We start from the raw sequence: 23,464 nt of genomic DNA on the forward strand, positions 1-23,464 counted from the left end.
TTTCTCAGAGGCACTCTCCACGCTATGAGTGGTAATTGTCGTTGTCCTGACACTTTCTGCGCAGCGATGCATTTTTCCCTTGTGTGCGACTGTCACGTCTTCGCTCCCGCCCTGCTGGCCGGCTGACGCGCCCTCCGCGCTAGACCTCGGGGCGCCCGTCGCCAATACGGTATTGCATGTGCTAATCGGCGCTGATTGCCACCCGATTGTTACCCCCTTATTAGGGCATTTATATAGACGCCATTCATCCCCTGTCAGTGCTTGTTGTTTCATCTGCTTTGACACACGCACGCCTGCCTCCCGATTCCCGTTTGCCTGATTTGCTGTGTAACGAAATGCCACCACGACACACGACGCGAGCTTGCTGACTGGCTCGTCAGTCGCCTCGTGCACCTGCTCTGCTGGCGTTCCAGCCTCCCTTTTCCTTTTTTCCCATTCTCTAAATAAACAGTCCGTGTTGCACGTGGTTGTCCTGCCTCGGTCATGACAGGCTGGCTGCCGCGCTTCGCGCGTTTGTCCGCAGTGACGCACATTGCTCAGAAACACCCCACATTATCAGCGTGTATTTACATGCCGTTCTCCCATCACGTATAAACCCACAAAGTAGCGCATTTGTGAAAGGTGAAGCGCAAAGTGGCGAGGGATCGCTGTATATGTAGTCTTGATAGAAAACAACAGCTTATTTACATCGCCATGAGTTCAAGGGTACTTCGAGGAAATTTGCTGGGGATGGGACCCACAACCAAGGTGGTAGCACCCTGCGATCACCCCCACATTGCGGCACCTTAAATACGTAAATGAATGGCAAATTAAAACAATGATTAGCCCACTTGATACTATGTTGATACTGAGGAATCCATGCAGTCATTATTATGGACAAGCCAAAGTCCTATGTCACATGAAAAAGTATAGATCTTAACATATTGTAATAAAAAACATGTTAATTTGACTCTAGTAATGAATATATTTGATAGGAACGCAATAGAAGCCCTACTAGAATGAGGAATGAAATTGACAAAATAGATAAATGAGCCCGTCACTGTGGTCTGCATTTTCCACACATATTGGGAAACTACCAAAATATGTATTACTAGTACCCGTGTTTCAAATCATTGTTCTAATGGAATCATGGAAACCTATATAGTATACTCTTTCAGTTGTGATTTTCTTAGGCTTTGCCATTTATTGTTACTGAAACAGCAAGCTTCTTACTTTCTAAATATTTTACTTTCTCCGTGATTTCTTGTTAGTATTCTCTGTTTAAATAACCCTGATTATGTTGTAAACCATGTATATATTATATTATTTACATACTATCATGTCTGTCCACAGTATTAGTAATAAATGATAAACTAGCATAAAATACTGTTCAGAATATTTGCTTGTATAGTCTGATCAGTTGTAATTATCAAAGAATTCTGTATGGACTAAGACTCAGAAACCAGATTGATTGCTGTCTGTTTCTCTGTTTTACAGGTGGAAACTATCGTGGTGTGTTTGCACTGGGTCTAGTTCAGGGTGAATGGAAAATGTACGTGAAAGGGCAGTTGGACAGGGAGGAACGCAGCCTCTACATTATTAATGTCACTGCAAGCGATGGACTATTTGTTTCCCAAGCAACCGTGGAAGTCACAGTGATGGACGCCAATGATAACAAACCCATCTGTGAACAGGTGATGATCGAGCTTGCTGTTGGCCACTGTCGTTGTTTATTGGATCCACTGGATTTGAATGGACTATGAATTATTTTAGACTGAATGTAACAAGCTGATGTCAATTCATAAAATATTTTATCCGAGGGCTGTGTGTGTGTTTGTGAATGTATGTCCACAGGCACTCTATACTGCATCTGTTCCGGAGAATATCCCAGTGAATAGTGTGCTGGTAAGGGTCGGTGCCACTGATAAAGATGTGGGCATCAGTGCTTGGATCCAGTATTCCTTGCATGGCCGTGGATCACATGACTTCAGTATCGACCCAGACACTGGTATGAATGCAACTTATAGTATATCAAAGTCAAAAAGTCAAAGTCAAAGTCTGCTTTATTGTCAATCTCTTCACATGCCAAGACACACAAAGAAATCGAAATGACGTTTCCACTATCCCACGGTGACAAGACATAGTACACGACCTACATACAAGCAAACAACACAAAATAAAAACAAGAAGGCACAAACAATGAATAATAAGAGTGATGAATAAATAATAAATAAACAATAACACAATAAATAAGAGGAGCAAAACGGAGCAAGTGTGCATACAGCAGACAGTCAGAATATAGCGCAAAAGTACAGGACGCTACGCAGAAGGGGGGGAGAGAGTTCAGGACCTTAACAGCCTGGAGTATGAAGCTGTTGGTGAGTCTGGTGGTGCGGGAGCGCAGGCTCCTGTACCTCTTCCCAGAGGGCAGAAGATCGAACAAAGAGTGAGATGGAACGCTCTATTTTCGTCACAGTGCAGTTCTAGCGTAAGGCGCATTCTAAATACATGCGGAGACTAATTACACCTTGTTTTGGTATTTTCACAAAGCACAGCACGGTGCATTTAAAAAAGGGTATTTTTCAATCAAAGCAGCTCCTCTAATTCCCTTTAAAATTGGTGCCTGAGAGGAGTAGTCCTTCACAGTCCATGTAGGAGGTCAACCTGTGAAAAGTACAGATCAACCGGAGTCAAATTCCTTGTTTGGCATGCACAAACCTGTAAACCAATAAAAAATATTCTGATTTAACGGGAACTGCAGGCAGCCCTCCACATGTGAATGATGTAACATTGACCTGCATTGATCTCCAATGATCTGCATGGAGAAGTGGGCACTTGGAAGCCACCTTCCACCAAAAAAAAAAAAAGCTAATAAAAAGAAAACTTGGTCTAAAAACTAATTAAGACTAGGTGAATTTAAAAAAGACTTGATAATGAAGAAAAAACTAACTACAAATAGAAACTTTTTTTAAACAAACCCAGCTACTTTTCCATTTGAACATGGCCTATTAATACCAATGGTTGGATGTGGCATCACTTTAAATGACTTTCAGCCAAACAAATTTGTCAGGTGCGCATGGTACTTCAGGACACCCAATATGACTCAAAACGTTCTACCAAATACCAAAACAGGTGAAACAAGGCTTGCACTGGCACAAAAATCAGGATGTGCCATTTTTTACGCTCAAGCACCTTCTACGAATAGATTATAGAGCCCATAGCGTGGATATATCAACGCTCCATACTTTTGCATTGTGTGTACAGTGTGCATTTACTGTATGTATTTATATGAAATGAAGTTCAAATTAATTTGAGTTAGTGTGTAAAATCTATGGCCTAAGTTAATAGTCTTTAATTATGCACATGTGCATACAAATCACTATACGCATTTCTATCTGTTATTATTCCACCTTCTGTTAATAACTTCATTCATCAGGTGAGATCAAGTCATCTGTAACTCTGGATCGAGAGGTGACACCCAACTATTGGCTGGTTGCCCTGGCAACTGATGGTGGTGGGCAGTGGTGCCGTGTTGAGTTGTGGGTGGAAGTGACTGATGTGAATGACAACCCACCAGTCTTTACCCTGCCACAATATACAGCAAGTGTATATGAAGACACTGCTACTAAAGCCCTTCTCACTCGCATCCAAGCCATAGACCCAGATGAAGGTGATTCACTGAATTTTATTACTTGTGACTCATAAATGCTGTTACTTTTTTCCACTGTCTCTTACATCATATGATGTACATTCACCCATAGCAATAGTCCGTAAAGCTATACAATGAAGTCCAGCTTTTTTTATGTATGACTTGTTATGCTAAAAAAAATAAAAAAGCCCCCCCCAAAACTTTTTCTCATCGCATTAGAGTATAAAGTGAATATTTTTAGGTAGTTTTCAAAATATTTATTAATTGCCCAATCGACTTTTTACTATGGAAGATATTGGATGCAGACTGCACCTACACATTTGAAAGGATAATTGGGATGTATCTATGTTATCTATGGTTTTAGTTTTTGAATTCTTTGGAGGATACAGTAGTTATGTCATTCTACTTTTTGTTTTGTTTGTTTTCAAAACTTTTTTTGTCCAACTGGAAAATTACTAAAACTACTTCTTTTGTCTCTGCAGCTGGTCCAGGGCGTACGGTTGTCTACTCCTTGGCAGATTCAGCTGATGGTTCATTCTCTATTGATAAGTCAACAGGCATCGTGGTACTTGAACGCATCCTTGACAGAGAGATTCAGCCATCTTATCAGTTAATAGTCCGCGCATCAGATGAGGGTTCACCTATTCCCCTTTCTTCATTGATCAATGTTACAATCACTGTATTGGACATAAATGACAATCCCCCGGTGTTTGAACGCCGCGATCAGTTGGTGACCATCCCAGAGGATGTGGCAGTGGGCACCAAGATGCTCACGGTGTACGCCGCCAGCAAGGACATAGGAACTAATGCTGAGATTACCTACAGTATACGATCAGGAAATGAGCATGGAAAGTTCAGTATCCATTCTCTTTCTGGTGAGTATAACAATTGCTGTTGTTGGTATTGGTTCACTTGAGACACACCTGAGACAGTGTAGCTTATACATTCTATATCATTTCACATTTTCACAAACATAGTGCACACTTTTCCCCAATATCATTCCAAATGATTCTAGAGCTGTCAAAATAAATTAATTGACAACTAATCGATTATCAAATTACCGTATTGGCCCAAATATAAGACGACCGTGATTATAAGACGAACCCCTCTTTTTCAAGACTCGGGTTTGAAAAAGGACATTTTGAACACCAAATTTACTTTTTATACAGAAAATTATTACATCTGAAACAAATGATAATAACAATATATTCGAGAGAAAAAGCATGTTATTTTGCCTCATTCAAATCATGCAAAAACTGTCTATCACTCTTAATATCTGAAAATTTAAATATGTAAACTAAAGTGCAATCACATTTGTAAATGAATGGCTTCGGGTTTCGGGGGGGAGCGAAAACACAAACTCCAGCCGAATCGGCCACTACAGGTTAATTAAAGGCCATATCATAGAAATGTGTCTTTAAACGTGTCTTAAATGTTTCTACTGAAGTAGCAGTTCTAATATCCATTAGGAGGGAATTCCAAAGCCCTGGAGCCCGAATAGAAAATGCTCTAGACTAGGGGTGTTCGAAATTCGGCCCGCGGGCCAACTGCGGTCCCGTTTTTTTTGGCCCGCAGCAAATTCTGAAAACATAATTGAATGTGGCCCGCACAACAGCTTGAGCACTTCTCAGTTTCCACACTAGATGGAGCCCGCCACACAAAGCGTTTGACGTCCGATTAGCCCCCCCCGGAAGAGAAGCGAACGCGCAGCGTTGGATTTGACGTCACACTAGCAACCGATGGAGTGTTTGAATCCATAGCTATGAGAAGATCATTAGTCACTTTGGCAAGTGCTGTCTCGGTGGAATCATTAGCTCTAAAATCAGACTGAAAAGATTCATATCGATTATTGGCGACCATGTAATCAATTGGCTGCTGCGCTGCTACTTTTTCAAGACGTTTTGCTATGAATGGGAGATTTGAAACTGGCCTATAATTACTGAGACAGTCCGGGTTGAGATTTGGTAGCAGTTTAATGATAGCAGTTTTAAAGGCTGTTGGCACTATACCAGAGGAAACAGACAGATTAATTATATTTAAGACGGACGGTCCTAAAATTTTAAATAATTCTTCAAATGGTTTGGCTGGAAGTGGGTCGAGTACCATATTTTTCGGACTATAAGTTGCGGGGTTTTTTTCATAGTTTGGGTGGGGGGCGACTTATACTGAGGAGCGACTTATATGTGAATTTTTTCATACATTTTCAAATATAAAAAAAAAAAAAAAGTGAAACCGCGATGTAGCAAGGGATTACTGTAATTTGAATTCCAAGTGATGTCAGCGGCGCGGCGGTTGTTTACATAAAGGACAAAGATTCGATCATGGGATCACGAAGATGACGAAGGGCCCCACGTACTACCGGCATCATTAGCGGCTTTGTTTGTAAGAGACACGGAGGATGAAGAGTTTGAAGGATTTAAGGATTTGGAGTGACACAGAAGGTTTGAAAAACTATTATTGCTTTTACGCACGCCCGGTCCTACTCTACGGAGCTCTCATTCACCTCCATGAATGGAAGTCGGGGGCCGGCGCTCGGCCAGGTGGCTGCCCGGGCCGGTGGATGGGGCTCGGACATGGCTGTTACGCACGCTTGGTCCTACTCTACGGAGCTCTCTTCCACCTCTGTGGATGGTAGTCGGGGGCCGGTGCTCGGCCGGGTGGCTGTCCGGGGACGGTGGATGGGGCTCGGACATGGCTTTTACGCACACCCGGTCCTATTCTATTGAGCTCTCTTCCACCTCCGTGGCTGGAAGTGCCACCGCCGGGGATGGAAGTCCACGCCGCCACACGCCTGGAAGTCAATGCTTAGGTCCTTGTACTTTGTTAACGCTACAATATAGTTATATACTAGATCTGTAGAATAATGACGAGGCTGACGTCAGTGCACACGCGTTGTTGACAAAGGACGAGGAATTTGATCGATGGATTTAATGATTTGGAGTGACACAAATAGTTTTATAAACGTGTTATTTATGTAAGTTATTTGAATAACTCTGAATGTTACGTCTGTTCTTGGTGTTGAATTTTGTCGAATAAATTTCCCCCAAAATGCGACTTATACTCCGGAGCGATTTATATATGTTTTTTTTCACGTTATTGTGCATTTTATGGCTAATGCAACCTATATTACGGAGCCACACTAACCAATTGCAAATCTTCCTCTCAAAAGTATTTATTCATTAATTTGTCTGGTCATTCATGGAAATAGACTGATTATCTTTAGTGGTTAATCAAAACAAGATATTTGCAAATCACCGCACCAGTAACAAAATCAATTTAGAAACGTTTGATGAGCAGTACAACATTAATAACTAATTAATAAACTGATATTGTTTAATTGCTGTTTACTAAACAATACTAAATAAACAACACTGGTTGGTTAATAAACAATACTTGGGAATACAGTTTTAAAAAACACTTTCGTGTTAAATTAATTATTACCGGATTTTTTGATTAATCTGTAGAATGAACTATAAAATAATCAATTCCGAAAAGATTTAATCGTGACAGAAAATATTTGACGGACAGTGACAGTCATTCAAAGCATTTCTACTATATCATTCCTCATCTTTTCATTTAATTACACCACACATGATTCCAAATAGGCGGCTCAGTGGCGCACTGGTTAGCACGTCCGTTCTCCCCGTGCCTGCGTGTGTTTTCTCTGGGCATTCCGGTTTCCTCCCACATTCCAAAAACATGCTTGGTAGGCCAATTGAGGACTCCAAATTGCCCCTAGGTGTAAGTGCGAGTGCGGATGGTTGTTCGTCTCTGTGTGCCCTGTGTGCCCTGGCTGGCAACCGGTTCAGGGTGTCCCCCGCCTCGTGCCCGATGACTGCTGGGATAGGCTCCAGCACGCCCGCGACCCCCGTGGGGCCAAGCGGTATAGAGGATGGATGGATGGATGGATGGATGGATGGATGGATGGATGGATGGATGGATGGATGGATGGATGGATGGATGGATGGATGGATGGATGGATGGATGGATGGATGGATGATTCCAAATATTTACTTTCAGAATTTCATTATTCATTTACTCCGGAAATTGTATGTTCTAGTTAAATCTTAATACCCATGTTTTTTCTCTGCTCACCTCCGTGTAGGAGCCATTTTAGTTGCCCAGGCCCTGGATTATGAAACTTGCAGGGACTACTTCTTAACAGTGGAGGCTCAAGATGGGGGAACGCCTCCATTGAATGCCATTACTACAGTGAACATAAATGTAACGGACGTCAATGACAATGCCCCCATGTTCAGCCGTGACCTGTATACCGCTGTTGTGTCAGAGGACGCCACCATTGGAGAATCTGTTGTACAGGTAAGATCAATTCATGACCTTTTTAACCAAGACAATGTGATTAATTTCTGCCACATTATCATAGCATTTAAAGCACATGGGCAAACTACGGCCCGCGGGCCACATCCGGCCCACGGGGCCGTTTAATCCGCCCGCCAAACCTGAATAAATTGTATTACCGTTTTTTTCCATGTATAATGCGCAAAATGTAACAAATTTATTGTCCTAAAATCTGGGGTGCGCATTATACATGGGTACAAAAAGAATTTTTTTTTTTTTTTTTTTTAAATCCAGATATGATACGGAGGCCGCCATTACAGATGCGCTTTCTCCTCTGCTGTTCACTTCACACACGCTCCATACGAACACAATGCCCTCGTATCAGACGCTTGCTCGATCACCTGCTCGTTTGCTGTCACAATGTACCCTACACAAATCCAAAACATTTCTTCGCTATCGAGTTTGCTAGCGCATGCGCAGGGATACTGACCGGCAGAATAACATCCGGTTGTTCCCAAAGATGATCTTTTTTCTGAAATAATTTTACGTTTACAGACTTAAGTAGGAGTCAAAATTTGGGTACGTATTATACATGGGTGCAGGCTTTTTTCCAGCATCAACATGCCATTTTTAGGGTGCGTACTATACATGGGGGGGCATTATACATGGAAAAAAATTGTAGTATTTTTTTTTTTGGGTCATTTTCCCTGCAATTACTATGTTTCCCCAGTAGATGGGGAAGCGCCCGCCCGCGCATTTACTCCCGGGAGCCATGTCAGAAAGCTTGGTGCACACTCACAAGTGCGTGTGCGTACTCAGTAAAACGTAGTAATTTCATCTATCAGTGCCGAATTTCGAGTGTAGGCTGTGACGTCAATATTCTCGTAATTCGCGCGCTGAGTTTTCAGGTACAGTTTTACGCTAATGCCACCCACAAACCTTCCCCTCGAATCATTCCATTAAAATGAGTGGCCCGAAGAAAAGAAAGGTGGACACTGAGTGCCGAATGTTAAAAAAGAGTGGACCATTTGGCTCGACCTACGTGTGTGAGAAGACGTTCAGTCACATGAACGTCAACAAAGCCCGTCACAGATCTAGGTTAACGGGCCGACACCTCGGCTCTATCCTAAGAATTACCACAACAAATTTTACTCTAGACCAGTGCTTCTCAAATAGTGGGGCAGTGGGCGCGGTGCTATACCTGGGGGGGCGCGTGTGACCCTGGGGAACAGGCTTTTTTTTGGCAGTACTAGAATAAAGTGTAATTGCGCATCTTCACAGCAGGGGGCAGTGGCGCTCTCATTGTTACTTCTGTGACGTTTGCGACAGTGCAACATTTTACGACTTACAAGACAAGTTAGGATAGTCACGGTGGGGAGGGGGGGGCGCGCATAGTTTTGTTCTTGCTAGGGGGGGGCGTAACAGAAAATAATTGAGAAGCACTGCTCTAGACTATGATGCACTAGAAAAAAAGGGAAAACAATAATACTATTGATTTCTTTATTACTTTATTTAGATGTATTCTTTCACTGATTCTTCAAGATGATGTATTTGGTCAGAATGTTTGCCGTTGGATGTGATTTCGCCTCATTAGATAAACATATTTCATAAATCTGACCTGCAAGCGCTGAAGTGATGGAAAATGTTATTCATCATAACAGTGTCGTATTTAATAAGAATCACTGATAGTAGTTTTTTGGTGAAATAATTTTTAATGCTGTTAATAAATGCATTTGTTTTCAAAAAGCTTTTTTTTAATATCCATGCTTTAGTATCTACTAAAAATAAAAACCTAGTATGCAATGACTTTTACATGTCATTTATATTACTTCACACAAACACTACATCCATCTGCTCCTGGTTCGGCCCCCCGGTCAAAATTTAGAACCCAATTCGGCCCGCAAGTCAAAAAGTTTTTCCACCCCTGATTTAAAGGTACGACTAAAAAAACTTTCTCTCAAGAAATATCATATATGAGGTATAGTTACTTAGCCAATAATGTTACGTATTCATCATTGTTAGTTTGTAAATTATGATACCATAATTTTCGGACTATAAGTCGCGTTTTTTTTCATAGTTTGGGTGGGGGGGCGACTTATACTCAGGAGCGACTTATACACATATATGTTTTTTTTTTCACTTTTTTGGGCATTTTATGGCTGGTGCGACTTATACTCCGGTGCGACTTATAGTCCGAAGATTACGGTACATTGTATCGACCAGGATTTCTCACTCTCTCTCTTTTATTATGCATGAATTAGGTAAGGCCTCTTTGGCACAATAGGTGGCTCGTGCTGGGTGCAAATTTAAAATGATTTGTTAATTATCCCTAAATGTGGAACCGCTAACATTGATTAATATTGTTAGCCCAATTAATATTGGCTGACTCAGACCGCCCGACTGGCTGTGGCTGAAATAGGGATGGAAACTTAAGGACGGAGGACAATGCCCACCTTTTTAATTAGCCTCACACAACTATTCTTCATAAGCATTGTAAAAATCTTCTTGTATAATTAAATAATGGTCAAAAATTGTAGAAGTGCTGCTAAATGTATGTATATGTGTGTGTGTGTGTGTGTGTGTGTGTGTGTGTGTGTGTGTGTGTGTGTGTGTGTGCGTGTGCGCGTGTGTGTGCATGTGCTTGTTTGTGCTCATGCGTGCTCTGCAGCTGGTAGCAGAAGATATGGACAGTCAGCTGAATGGGGCCATCCTCTACTCCATTGTAAGTGGGGACCGAGACAACCAGTTCTTCATTGACCCACTCAGCGGGATCGTCAAGGTCAACAAGCATCTAGACCGTGAGACAGTAAGGGCACACACACGCACGCGCACACACGCGCACACACGCACAGGTGCGCACACACACGGACTTCCATCCATCCATCCATCCATTTTCTATACCGCTTGTCCCCATGGGGGTCGCAGGCATGCTGGAGCCTATCCCAGCAGTCATCGGGCAGTAGGCGGAGGACAGGCTGAAATTGTTGTGAACTGGTTGCCCTTGCAGGGCAAGGGCATACAGAAACGAACAACCTTCCACACTTGCACTCACACTCGCTCCTAGGGGCAATTTGGAGTGCTCAACCTACCAAGCATGTTTTTGGAATGTGGGATGAAACCGGAGTGCCCAGAGAAAACCCACGCGGGCACAGGGAGAACATGCAAACTCCACACGCGGAGGGTCGGAGGTGGTATTGAACCGGCCTGACTGTGAGGCGGACGTCCTAACCAGTGTGCCACCAATCCGCCCCAAACACACACTTAAAATAGCTAAAAATGATCAGTTAAACATCTAATTGCTAGCCAAATGCTCCTGAAGACTAAGAATTAAAACTCTGGAGTGGATGAATCTCAAAGCAAATGGCAATTATTCACACTCAACCAGGAAAGCCAGGCAAACAATTATCTGAAAGTCTCATACATGTGCTCAGTAAATTCTAGCATGAATAGTGAATTGGTCATCTCCTATTCATCTGAAGTGCTTGAGTAATTCAGTAATGTTCAGATTCTAATGATAAAGTATTCATGAGTGTGGTCCATGAGCCACATGAGTGGAGTTTGAAGTTGGGTGGGTGGGATCAAAGCTTTAGGCTGATGAAAGTGTTTTAGAGGTTATCACACAATGAGCATTGGTTTGTGTGTTTGCACATGTCTGAGAGAGCACAAAAGAATGGAGTGATTGTTTTCTCCCGAGGTTGTCAGTGTTAATGAATAGATGTTTGTGTTTACCTGTTTCACCTCCAATTTCTTATAGAACTTGCTTCCCCTCTACCACTTTCTCATACTCCTTGTTTCTGCTTCTCCGAAGCAGGCCAAGGATGTTAAATAATTTGTTTAAATGTGGGTCGCTATCATATTCCTCATATTGTTTTGCTGCTGCATTGGCATTTCTCTTCATTGTACTTCATTACCGCTATTTTTATTTCTCAGTCTAGTAAAAATAATAAACCAAAAAAATACCCCCATTACTGTCTGTAGAGCATTGTGCAGCACATCAGTGTGGTGTGGTGTGGTGTGGTGTGGTGTGGTGTTGTGTGGTGTGTGTGTGTGTGTGTGTGCGCGCGTGTGTGTATGAAACAATCCTTCACTATTAAAAGAAGGCAATAAACAAGTCACAGCTGTTTGGAATTAAGATATATTGTGTAATTATAGTCCATTATATTTTATGACAACAACTATCTTTACTATTCTGGAAATGCAATATGCTATATCCTTTCATCAAAACGTATTGAAACAGTGAGCCCAATTGTCTTTTTTTTTCAACTACTTGCAATGAGGAAAATAAACCTCCATGATTGTATTTTCATGTACAGCAAGGGTCTCAAACTCCAGTCCTCGGGGGCCGCATTCCTACATGTTTTCCAAGTTGCCCTCATTCAACACACCTGATTCAAATGATCAGTTCATCCTCACGTTCTGCAGGAGCCTGATAATTGATGTACAGGGTCCGGTAAAATGATCTGACACATTTGTAGGTTTGATAAAATGCAAATAAATTAAATAAACATAATTTTCTTTTGAAAAGTACATATAATGCCATTTTGTTTTGTTTTGTTTCGTTACATTTAACTTTCGTTTTGTTTTCGAATAATGTTATTTTGTTTTGTTTCAGTTGGTAACATGAATTGGACCGGTGAGCATCGCGCTTTCATTGTGGAAACATTTATCAAGAACAAATCTGTAACTGCAAAACAACGAGCGTTCCGTTTGCGCTTCAGACTTGGTAGACACGATCCCGTACCTGCTCGAAACACGATCTTGTTATGGGTTACTAACTTCAGAGCCAGTGGATCAGCATTGAAATGAAAATTAACCGGCCGACCTCGCACCGCCAGAACTCTAGAAAATGTGGCAGCGGTAAGACCAAAATAACATTATTTGAAAACAAAACAAAAATGAAATGAAACGAAACAAAACCAAACAAAATGGCATTATATGTACTTTTAGAAAATAAAAAATAAGTTTGTTTCTTTAATATATTTGCATTTTATTAAACCTACAAATGTGTCAGATCATTTTGCTGGCCCCTGTATTCACATCTGGATCTGATACATAACTGAAAAAAGCATCATTTGTAAAAAAATAAATAAATAACTGTTGATAGTGATTGCAACACTCCATTTCTTGTTGAGAATATGTGCATAGAATAGAGAGAAAAACTAAACGTATACACATTATTCCCTGGTGTTGTGATAAAAGGTTTCTGACATTCTGGAAAAGAACTGGTGTTCACCTCACACCCCTGTACTGCTGGGCCAATGCCAAGAACACCTTTTATTTTCCATGATGGAGGGGTGCAGAGGTAGAGAGTCGCAATGCAGTGAGGTCTGCTAGACCAGAGTTTGGCACGAACAAAAAACAGGCACCCATAGATTTGGAGTATTTTCTCTTATGGAGGCAGTACTTCATCTAGAAGTCGACGTTCCACTTGTTAATTAATGTCAGGCACCCATGCAGGCATGTGTGGTCACATCACCATATACAAATACACCCCCTCCGCCCATGGAAAACAGAGCTAGCTTCCAACTCAAGGGAGGAAAAACTCTTGGGAGGGCTGTTTATGAAGAGTAAGTGAATTGTGAAAATTGTTACTAGGTAAAATAAGGAATCTTTTTTTAACAGACACACTTTTGCAAATAGGTCACAAACAAATAATTTAATATGGTGGGAAGTAATAAACTTTCCATAATGTGTCCTCTTTATTATTTGCTAATCGTTTTGCTGTAATAACTGCATAAAGTATTTTTTATTGTCGTTCTTCAAGACCAAATAGTTTTGTAGACCTGTAAATTGCTGCTGTCATCATGCGATACATCACCAATCCAGTTTAATGAGCACGTACGAGGAAACGCCACACAAATCCAAACCATGAGATTACCTCCACAGTTGGGATCATGACTGAGATCCGAGTTTTTTTTTTTAAGCTTAAGCATTACCTTGTCTGAGAATTTTGTCATAATCTAGCCTGACCATTATATCCTTGCTAATGAGAGTTTTGCAGCTACTCATTGTACGTTTTCATTACAAAATGCTTTTACTCTACGCTATGGCCAGTGTTTTTTTTTTTTTCCTCATGGCTCTGATTTCATTTTCTCAGCTTCAAAATGTCTTCTTTTTCCACCCACAGACATCTTGGATTTTCATGTTGGTTACACTTCTACAAAGTATAAATCTAGTCTGAATAAAACAATTAAGGATCAATATTTGGTAGGTAGGTGCTTGTGCACTCAACATTAGAACAGGGCCATCTTCATTTTAGGTGTTGCGGGTTATGCGGCTGCTGCACCCTTTGGCGTATCTTGCAATTTGGTGTCAAAAAGTAGACAAAATGTTAGACTACCTAAAAGCACGTCTTTTAGACTACCTTATAAGCATGTAGCACAGGTGGTATAATATGATTTTGGTGTATTTGATCGAGGCGCAGGCAGACAATCTGAATCATTTTAAAAATCCGTTCATTGAACAAATTAAAATCATGATCCATATTAGTACCCCTCTGACTGACCAGCACACGTGTCGAGTGGATCCACAGCATTTATTTCCAGTATTATAAGATTAGTGTAAATAGTTTAATATAATTTGTAAACTATTATGAATTGCCTATCAGAGAGACAGGCCACTTAGGCCACTCAGCCCATGAGCATGTGAAGAGGGAAAGACGATTGGATTATATCAATTAACACCCGCCCCCACAGTCCGTATCAACCACACAGAGCGCGTGTGGAGGAAGGGGTGTGTTACTATGTCAGGTGCCTGCAGCTGTAGCTAGCGAGCGGTGCAAGTGAGGATAATGGACTTCGTACGAGGTAAAAAGAAGAGAAAAGGCGGTGCGCAGAGGGACAAAAAAAGAACCCCCCACACACACACACACACACACACATGGTGCCATTATAAACTGTGTGCCCGCGTGTGTATGCATGCCAGTTTGCATGTGTTGTGTGCATATGTGCCGCTGCCAAGTAATAAGGCCGTCCCTCTGCTGATTTATTGTTTGATTTAGTAGTTCTAGTTTGTTTTGTAAGTTGAAGAGTCATTTGGTATTCTTTCTAACTTGCACATTCCTCTAAACTTTGTAACTGGCCCTGGCTAAATTAATACTAAAATACATGTCTATGTTCCCTATGCAAAGGTGGAAATATTGCCAGTTTAGGTACTTCAGAAAGTAGGCCCAGTACTAGATCAGAGCAGCTGACAGTTAAAGAACAGTCATCCATCAATATATGGAATTGAATAGGCTATGACGATGCATGAAACATTTGGGGGAAAAAAAGCATATACTTAACCATATCATTCTTTTAATATTGATTAAATGTGTTCTTGTTGATAATATAATTATCATGCTGGTTGTTCTGACACTCCCAGCAGATGCAGAGTGCCGTTTTTTCTAGACTGTAAGGCGCATCTAAAAACCTCAAATTTTCTCAAAAGACCTTATAGTCCGGTGCGCCTCATATATGGATCAATTGATGAATGTGTTGATCCATACTGGTTGTACACAGTGCTCTGCCAAAATGTTTCAGTACGTTTTAGTACAACTAGTAAATTACAAGGTCGCATCGCTTCTCAGCATTACGCCAACCGTAGTCAGGGGGCGTCACTGAATAGCTACCCGTGGGTCTATTTCATTTCAAAATAGGCTGCTCTGTTAATGAGCGGATCTGCGGAAGTCCGTGTTCCTTGAAGTGAGGAGCAGCAGTTCATCCATCTTGTTCGCCAGGGAGCGGACATTCGCCAGATGAATTGACGGTAGGGCAGAACGGAACCCTTTCTGCCTCAGCCTTACGAGTGCTCCGGCTCGCTTGCCGCGCCGCCGTCGTCGCGCTAGCTTGTACAGCACCGCCGCTCCGGCTAGAATCTCCGACAAACAGTCTGAATCGGAGAGAACAGGAGAGAAAATACCAGAAGAAGTCTGTCCGATGTTTAACAGAGCTTCTCTGGTAAAAGTGGTCCGGGATGGACAGCAGAGGACACAGAAAAAATGTTTAATAATACAATTTATTCAGGGTTGGCGGGCCGGATTAAACGGTCCCGTGGGCCGGATGTGGCCCGCGGGCCGTAGTTTGCCCACCCCTGGGCTAGTGGATGCATACCGCAACCCTAGTCAACCTCAGTTTGTTGCAGTATAGCTTCTTACTCTGGTGCGCCCTATATATGAAATAATTTCTAGAATAAAAAATTCAATGAGGGTGCGCTTTATAATCCAGTGCGCCTTTTGGTGCAAAAAATACGGTATCCTGGCAAGACAAGCCCAGGGAGCAGTGCAAGGGAAAGGCCAACTCAGGACACAGTCAGACTCAGAGAGACCTTTTGATTATTTTGCTCGCCCTCATTCTAGAGATTTTGATTTGTTTTTCTGGTCCACCCACAACAAAACCCAAATAATGATTGTGTGCATGTGTGTGCGCACAAATGCGTTTTGCTTGTGAACATGCACGTGTGAGCAAGGCCAGGTTGGCCTGGTTACATAACTGACTCCTGGCCTGAAAAAATCTCCCAGTCCAGCCCTGCTGACAGTAAACCATGATCAATACAATTCTTTAATGTATTTGTGCCACTTAGGTTCCTGGCTACTCATTATCCATCAGAGCTCTGGATAGTGGAATGCCACCTCTGTCCTCCACTGCTATGGTCAAGATTGATGTCTCTGACATCAATGACAATCCGCCTAACTTCTCACCTGCCAACCTCACCACTGTGATCCAGGTAAATGCCATCCTGACAAAATGTTTAGACTAGGATTTGGTGGTAATGTTTTTTTCATTTCTATTATTGCGCTGAAAGCGTCTTGGCAAAGAACCCAGTGGTGCTGCCTGCCAGTAAGCAGTAATAAGGTTGCTGATGCATGATGAGAGCTCACCCGGGAAAAGGAAGTTATTATTTATGCCCAAAAATGTATGCCTGTCAGGTGATATTTCCTCCCATGTTTTAGGCTCCGAACGGCCCATAAATTAAATGGTTAGTACGTCTTGTAACACATGTATAAAACACAAACTTTGAGGCGCACTCACACAAACGTCTTAGTTTTATTTCTGAAATAAAGACAAAGACACCTCAATGTGCTGCTCACATCATCTGTGAATAATTGCTGATTGGACAATCAGAGAATTGTCTCCCATTTGCCCTACACAAGACTGGGTAAGCGCGAGACTCCTGATGTGACTGCTGAAAGTCGTGTAGAAAATGAACGGCTGGATATTACCATTGGTATATTGTAGTAATGTTACGTGCACTGTGATTGTATCTCCCTCTCTCTCTCTCTCTCTCTCTCTCTCTCTCTTTCTCTCTCTCTCTCTCTCTCTCTCTCTCGATTCAACTAGTTGATACTGTGTAGTCTAAAACCTCTCCTCATGAAAAGTCCATTGATATCCTATTTTGTTTGTTTATTTGTTTTGTTTTTGTAAAATCTTGCCTCAACAGAGCTAAATCTACATCTCAAAATTCATAATTTTATAACAATGTCTAAGCATGTCTACTAAATAGCTATTTTTCTAACATTTGTGTTTTGCTGCTGTCTTTATTTTTTTCCAGCAAGAAAGCAAATGTCCTTTCATAAGATATCATTGGAAAGACCAATGTAAATGAGTTTGAATTACCGTAATTTTCGGACTATAAGTCGCTCCTGAGTATAAGTCGCCCCCCCACCCAAACTATGAAGAAAAACGCGACTTATAGTCCGAAAATTACGGTAAATGTTCTCCACAGTGGACACAAATTAACAGGCCAGGCAGAAGGATAACCAAGTTGATCTCAATAAATAAGAGCACGGTGAAAAAATGAATTAATTTAGTAGTTCAATAAGAAAGGGAAATCTCATATTTATCGGCACATTTATCAAACATAAATATTTCAAAGATAATAACCCTCACATTCAGTACCTTGTAAAATTAGAGTATTTCACAAAGTTTAATGTTAGATGCTAGAGTCTTTATCCAATAAGCTGATAATTAAAACACCAGCAAAAGCTTCCTGAGCCTTTAAATACCCCTACAGTCATGGGGAAACTGTTGAGAACTTGACTGTTAATTGACTGCCTCCACAAGTAAGGCAAACCACTACAGGTTACAGCTGAAGAAGCTGTCTGTTCACACAGTTCAGGGTCCAGCTAGGCACATTAATAAAGCTGATAACCTCAGCCTTCAGAAGACTATCGTGCAAAACCCATTGGAACATTTGAGGAAATTTGGGATTCCGTCAACCTGCCTACACTGTCAAAACTACCAAAAACTGGTTAGACTGGGATATTATCGTTTTCATTAACTAGCAGACACTGACCTGAACAGTATTGCCGCGATAATGATGAGAAACATCCGATTCAATAATACAGTAAAGCTGTCATCAAAGCAGCCTGGGCTTGGATAACATGTCCGTAATACCTCAGGCTGATTGCCTCCATTCCACACCACGTTCATGCAGTAATTTATGCAGAAGCAGCTCCAACGAACTATTCACTCTATTATGAACCTAGTTTTCAAAAGGGTAATATTCCCATAGGAAAAAATATTATTGTTTTTATGTAATAAATTATTTCATGGGAATGTGTGATGGGAAAATATAATCTATAATACGATCATCAAAATGATGAGAAATAAAATCTTAAAATATTTTACTTTGTGAACCTCTATAATGTTTTTCACTTTTGTAGTGGAAGACTTTAATAAATTAAGTTTCCCTATATCTTGGAATTTCTTGAAATGCAGCTGTAGTGATTGTTATGCTATAGCACTAGAAATGAATTTAATTAAATTTAGCAACATTCTAACATTCAGAAACAAAATGTTGGAAATGATTCACTCCCAATCTGAGTAGTCCCATTGACAGATTGTTTACTCCCCTAGGAAAACAAGGCAATTGGCACCAGCATCATCCAGCTGTCCGTTATCGACCTGGACTCATCCCACAACGGCCCACCATTTGACTTCCACATTTTATCCGGAAATGAGGGAGGAGAATTTGAGCTGGAGCAAGACGGAACACTTGTGGCCAATCAGGTGTTCAGAAGGGACCTGGCAACCAAATATGTTGTCCATATACAGGTACAGCCACTTGCTTTAAGATTACCCTAAATAATTAGGGCAACACCATCCTAACCTGAAAAGACTGGGGACTTGTATTCTTGTTATCATGAGCAGGTTTTTGGTGTCATTACAAATAAGTCAATGACCAAACGCAATTGTTCTTTAACTTTGGCTGGTGTGAGTCTGGCTGAGTGTGGTGCAGTATGTTAAAAACACTTGAACAAATTGAAACAGATGGAGACTGGTTAGTGTTGATGTTTTGGCAAGAGAAAAGCAGTGGTAAGCAAAATTTCTAAACTTACAGAGTACTTTTGAAACACCTCCGGCAACAAATTAGCACCCATGAACAAGGAAGCCAATGTATTTTTGGATTGCAGTGCAGAGGAAGGGAGATAGCACCAAATGATCTGCAGGTGTTGAGATGAAGCAAGTCTAATCACTTCATCGACTCCGCTAAAGATATACACAAGGGAGGAACTAAAACTCCAGGGCAGGCAGACAGACAAAGGAATAAACACGCTGAAAAACAAAAACATAATGAAATAAAACAGGCACACCCTGAAATTATTTAATCTTCAGATATAGACTGAAATATCATAATCATTTGGCATCAATTCAAAGACATTCTGGCAGTCCAATAGATTTAGTTTATTTGTTTTATAATTCAATGCATTCTACATACAAACAAGCTTTATCCTTTTTCAGTGCCTTAAAGTGGAAGTCAAGTCCAAAATCTTCTTTGTAAAAATGGGTTCTGTGCAGACCATGTAGTTGAAAAACATCCTTCTGGTTGATGTATCATTTGTGGAATATGAATTAAACGGGCAAAATCCACTTGTTTTTATACATTTCAAGAAGCAGCCATCTTGCCACTTGCTGTTGACTGAAAATGACATCACAGTTGCCATGTCTCAGGTGACAACCAGACACGGCTCACCAATTTATAGAAACTGAGCCATGATTGCTTGTGATAAATAATATACTGTCATTTCCGAGCTATAAGCCACAACTTTTTGCACAAGTTTTGAACCCTGTGGCTTGTAGTCCAGCTTGGCGTATCTATGGATTTTCTATGATTTTTATGCTATTATAAAAGGATTTGTTTTGGTAATACAACTAATAGAATTGAAAACAATTCATTTAAAGACCCTGCAGTTTATAGTCCAGTGCAGCTCATATATGACCAACACGGGATTTTCCCCTAATTTTAGCTGGTGCGTTTTATGTTCAGATGCAGTTTATAGTCCGGAATTTACGGTAAATAGTAATACATGTCCAGTCCTACCTATCATGACTTGGAGAAATGCCTCCTGACGAGATAAAGCATGTCAATCCCTGTATTCAGTGAATCAAAATTAATCTTCTCCCCTTTTCTTTCCACAAGGTGACCGACTCTGGACAGCCTCGCTTGTCCTCATCCTCCATTCTGACAGTCAGGGTGATTGAGGAGAGCCTACACAGGCCTGTAGCGCTGCCACTAGAGATTCATATTGTCACCATGGAAGATGAGTTTCCGGGTGGTGTCATTGGAAAGTTGCATGCCACAGATGCGGACCCCTACGATGCATTGACATTTGGCCACGCCCCACCAGCCCATCGCAGTCTCTTCAAGATTAGCCCTCGTGATGGAAAGATCATTGCCCTGGGAGGTTTGGATGCTGGCAGATATTCTCTGAATGCCAGTGTTAGTGATGGCCGGTTTGCTGTCCCTGTGCCCGTCAGCGTGCATGTTGAGCAGGCAACGCCTGAGATGTTGCGTGAGGCTGTGACGGTTCGCTTTGAGAGTGTTGCTCCACAAGACTTTGTTGCCTCACACCTGAAAAGCGTGTTAAAGGTGTTGCAGCAAGCGGCCACCTCTCAGCAACGGGATGCTCTGCAGCTGCTCAGCTTGCAGCCAGTTGGTGGAACTAAACAGCTGGACATGCTTGTCGCTGTGGAAACAGCTGAGGGCGGATACTACAAGGCAGCTTACCTCACTCAGAAGCTTAGTGCTTCCCGGCGGCGGCTAGAGGAGGTCCTTAAAGTCTCGGCCATCTTGGATAAAAATTGCTCAGGTCTGGATTGTCGTGGGGCCCAGTGTGAACAAAACATAATCTTGGATTCACACAACCTGGCAACGTACAGCACTCCACGAGTCAGCTTTGTCTCACCGCGATTCCATCGGACGTCACGCTGCACATGCGCTGGTAAGCAATGAGATGTTGTCAATGTCCCGTAAAATTCGTATTAGAATGCAATCGTCAAATTATATTACGAACGTCTATACTTACGAACATTTCGAGATACGAACCGGGGCCTCAAGAATTTTTTGCCTCTTCTTACGAACCAAAATTGTCTTCTAAACCCATGAACGATTCTCTCAGAGCGTGTCTGGTGACGTTGTGTTGTGTGTGTGTGGGTGTTTGTGTGTGTGTGTGTGTGCGTGCTTGCGTGCGTGCGTGTGTGTCGTTTACCCATTTTCTTATTGCCCTTGCCCTTCGGTCCTGTATTCTTGTGTGTGCGTTGGCATATTGAGAAGTTGTGCTTATTTCGTCCAGAGTCTTTGTAGTTAATCATATCTCCTAAGAAGACTAGCGCAAAAAGCGTCGAGGGTAATCAGAAAGTGTAGCGAACATATAGATTAAGCATACGGTACACTCGCCATAGGCCCCCATCACTCAAGCACCCACCTATCTTTCAAGTAAAGCACTTAAACATTAATTTTACATTAATTAATAGGGAGAAAACCTCTACTTACGAACTTTTCGACCTGCAAACTTGATCACGAATTAAGTTAGCCACACAATTGCAGTACGTACACTTGTACCTTTTTGTACCTTTTTATAAAAAAAGTTGGTATAATAAGAGTTCTAAAAACATATTTGCAGTTTCGTACCTCGTTATAATTTTTTTATAATAATGAAAGAGTTCTAAAAACATATTTACAGTATGTACACTTGTACCTTGTTATAAAATAGTTGTTATAATAATAAAAGAGTTCTAAAAGCATATTTACAGTATGTATACTTTAGCTACATATACATATGTCACACACACACGTATCATTTTTATATTTAAATGATTTATACATATTTTTTTTTGTCATTTATACTATGTATTCATATTTATTTACATGTTTGGAACTATTATTTAATGTTCTAATAATAACATATGCACTTATATGGTTTAATATACACTTATTGATACACAAACAATATATGTATGTTAAAAAAAGGGTGACGCTACTTCCCGGATTTTCACATAGTGCGGGTGGTCTTGAAACCAATTATCCGCAATAAACGAGGAATTACTTTAAATAGATTTGCATTTCACTGAGGGAAATAAGTATTTGATTCCCTGGCAAAACATCGCTTAGTATTTGGTGGCAAAGACCTTTTTGGCAAGCACAAAGGTCAGACATTTCTTGTAGTTTACAAGGTTTGTGCACAGAACAGGAGGAATCTTGGTCCATTTATCCAATTCCTTAATGTTTTGATGCTGTCGCTTTGCAACTGGAAGTTTCAGCTTCCTCCACAGATTTTCTTTGTGATTAAAGTCTGGAGACTGACTTGGCCACTCCATGACCTTAATGTGCTTCTTTTTGAGCCACTCCTTTGTTGCCCTGGCCGTATGTTTTGGGTTATTGTCTAGCTGGAAGACCCATCCACAACCCATTTTCAGTGCCCCGGTGGAGGGAAGAAGATTGTTAATCATCCATCTTTCCATTAATGCGGTGATGCCGTTCTGTCCCCTTAGCAGGGAAACACCCCCAAAGCATGTTATCACTTCCATGCTTGACAGTATGGACTGTGTTCTTGGGGTCATAGTCAATACTTTTCTTCGTCCAAACACGGCAAGTTCATTTGATGCCAAAGAACTAAATTTTGTTTCATGTGACCACAAACCCTTCTCCCAAGATGTCTCTGAATCATTCAGATGTTCATTTGCAAATTTCAAATGAGCCTTCTTGAGCAGGGGGACCTTGTGGGCACTGCAGGAATTTAAAGCATTGCGGTTTAGTGTGTTACTAATTGTTTCCTTCGTGACTATAGTGCCAGCTGAGTAGAGATTATTAGCAAGCTCCTCCCGTGTACCGTATTTTTCGCACCATAAGGCGCACTAGATTATAAGGTGCACCCTCATTGAATTTTTTATTTTAGAAATTATTTCATATATAGGGCGCACCGGATTAAAAGGCGCATAAAATAGAAGCTATACTGCAACAAACTGAGGTTGACTAGGGTTGCCATATGCATCCACTAGCCAATAACCAATGAGCCCTCTGTAAACAATCGCGTTTCTCAAACTATCTCCTATAAAATGATCGGAACTAACTAAAGTTCGATCTAACGCATTGGTACTGCTTACCTATGTTTCCCTTCTATATAGATCCGTGAATTTACTCGAAACATTAGCAGAGCAGCCTATTTTGACATGAAATAGCCTAATAGCAGCTATCATTATAGCATTAGCCACCCGCAAACTCCCTTGAGTCTCAGCTCGCAGACTCCCATGAGCCTCAGCAAAGTGTCGTGGCAGCCCC

General features: G+C 41.3%; 1 protein-coding gene across 1 annotated transcript in view; it reads left to right on the plus strand.

Annotated features, from left to right (window-relative positions):
• fat3a (FAT atypical cadherin 3a) overlaps window positions 1-23,464 on the plus strand; it is a 189,749-nt gene that overhangs the window by 148,522 nt on the left and 17,763 nt on the right. The window contains exons 12-20 of the mRNA XM_061281270.1: window positions 1,477-1,673; window positions 1,834-1,987; window positions 3,416-3,649; window positions 4,111-4,503; window positions 7,734-7,948; window positions 10,596-10,733; window positions 16,487-16,630; window positions 18,763-18,960; window positions 20,327-21,128. Of these exons, the coding sequence (XP_061137254.1) occupies window positions 1,477-1,673; window positions 1,834-1,987; window positions 3,416-3,649; window positions 4,111-4,503; window positions 7,734-7,948; window positions 10,596-10,733; window positions 16,487-16,630; window positions 18,763-18,960; window positions 20,327-21,128 (2,475 nt within the window). The remainder of the gene's footprint in view (window positions 1-1,476; window positions 1,674-1,833; window positions 1,988-3,415; window positions 3,650-4,110; window positions 4,504-7,733; window positions 7,949-10,595; window positions 10,734-16,486; window positions 16,631-18,762; window positions 18,961-20,326; window positions 21,129-23,464) is intronic.

Source organism: Syngnathus typhle, linkage group LG6 (assembly GCF_033458585.1).
Source record: "Syngnathus typhle isolate RoL2023-S1 ecotype Sweden linkage group LG6, RoL_Styp_1.0, whole genome shotgun sequence".
Classification (NCBI taxonomy): domain Eukaryota; kingdom Metazoa; phylum Chordata; class Actinopteri; order Syngnathiformes; family Syngnathidae; genus Syngnathus; species Syngnathus typhle.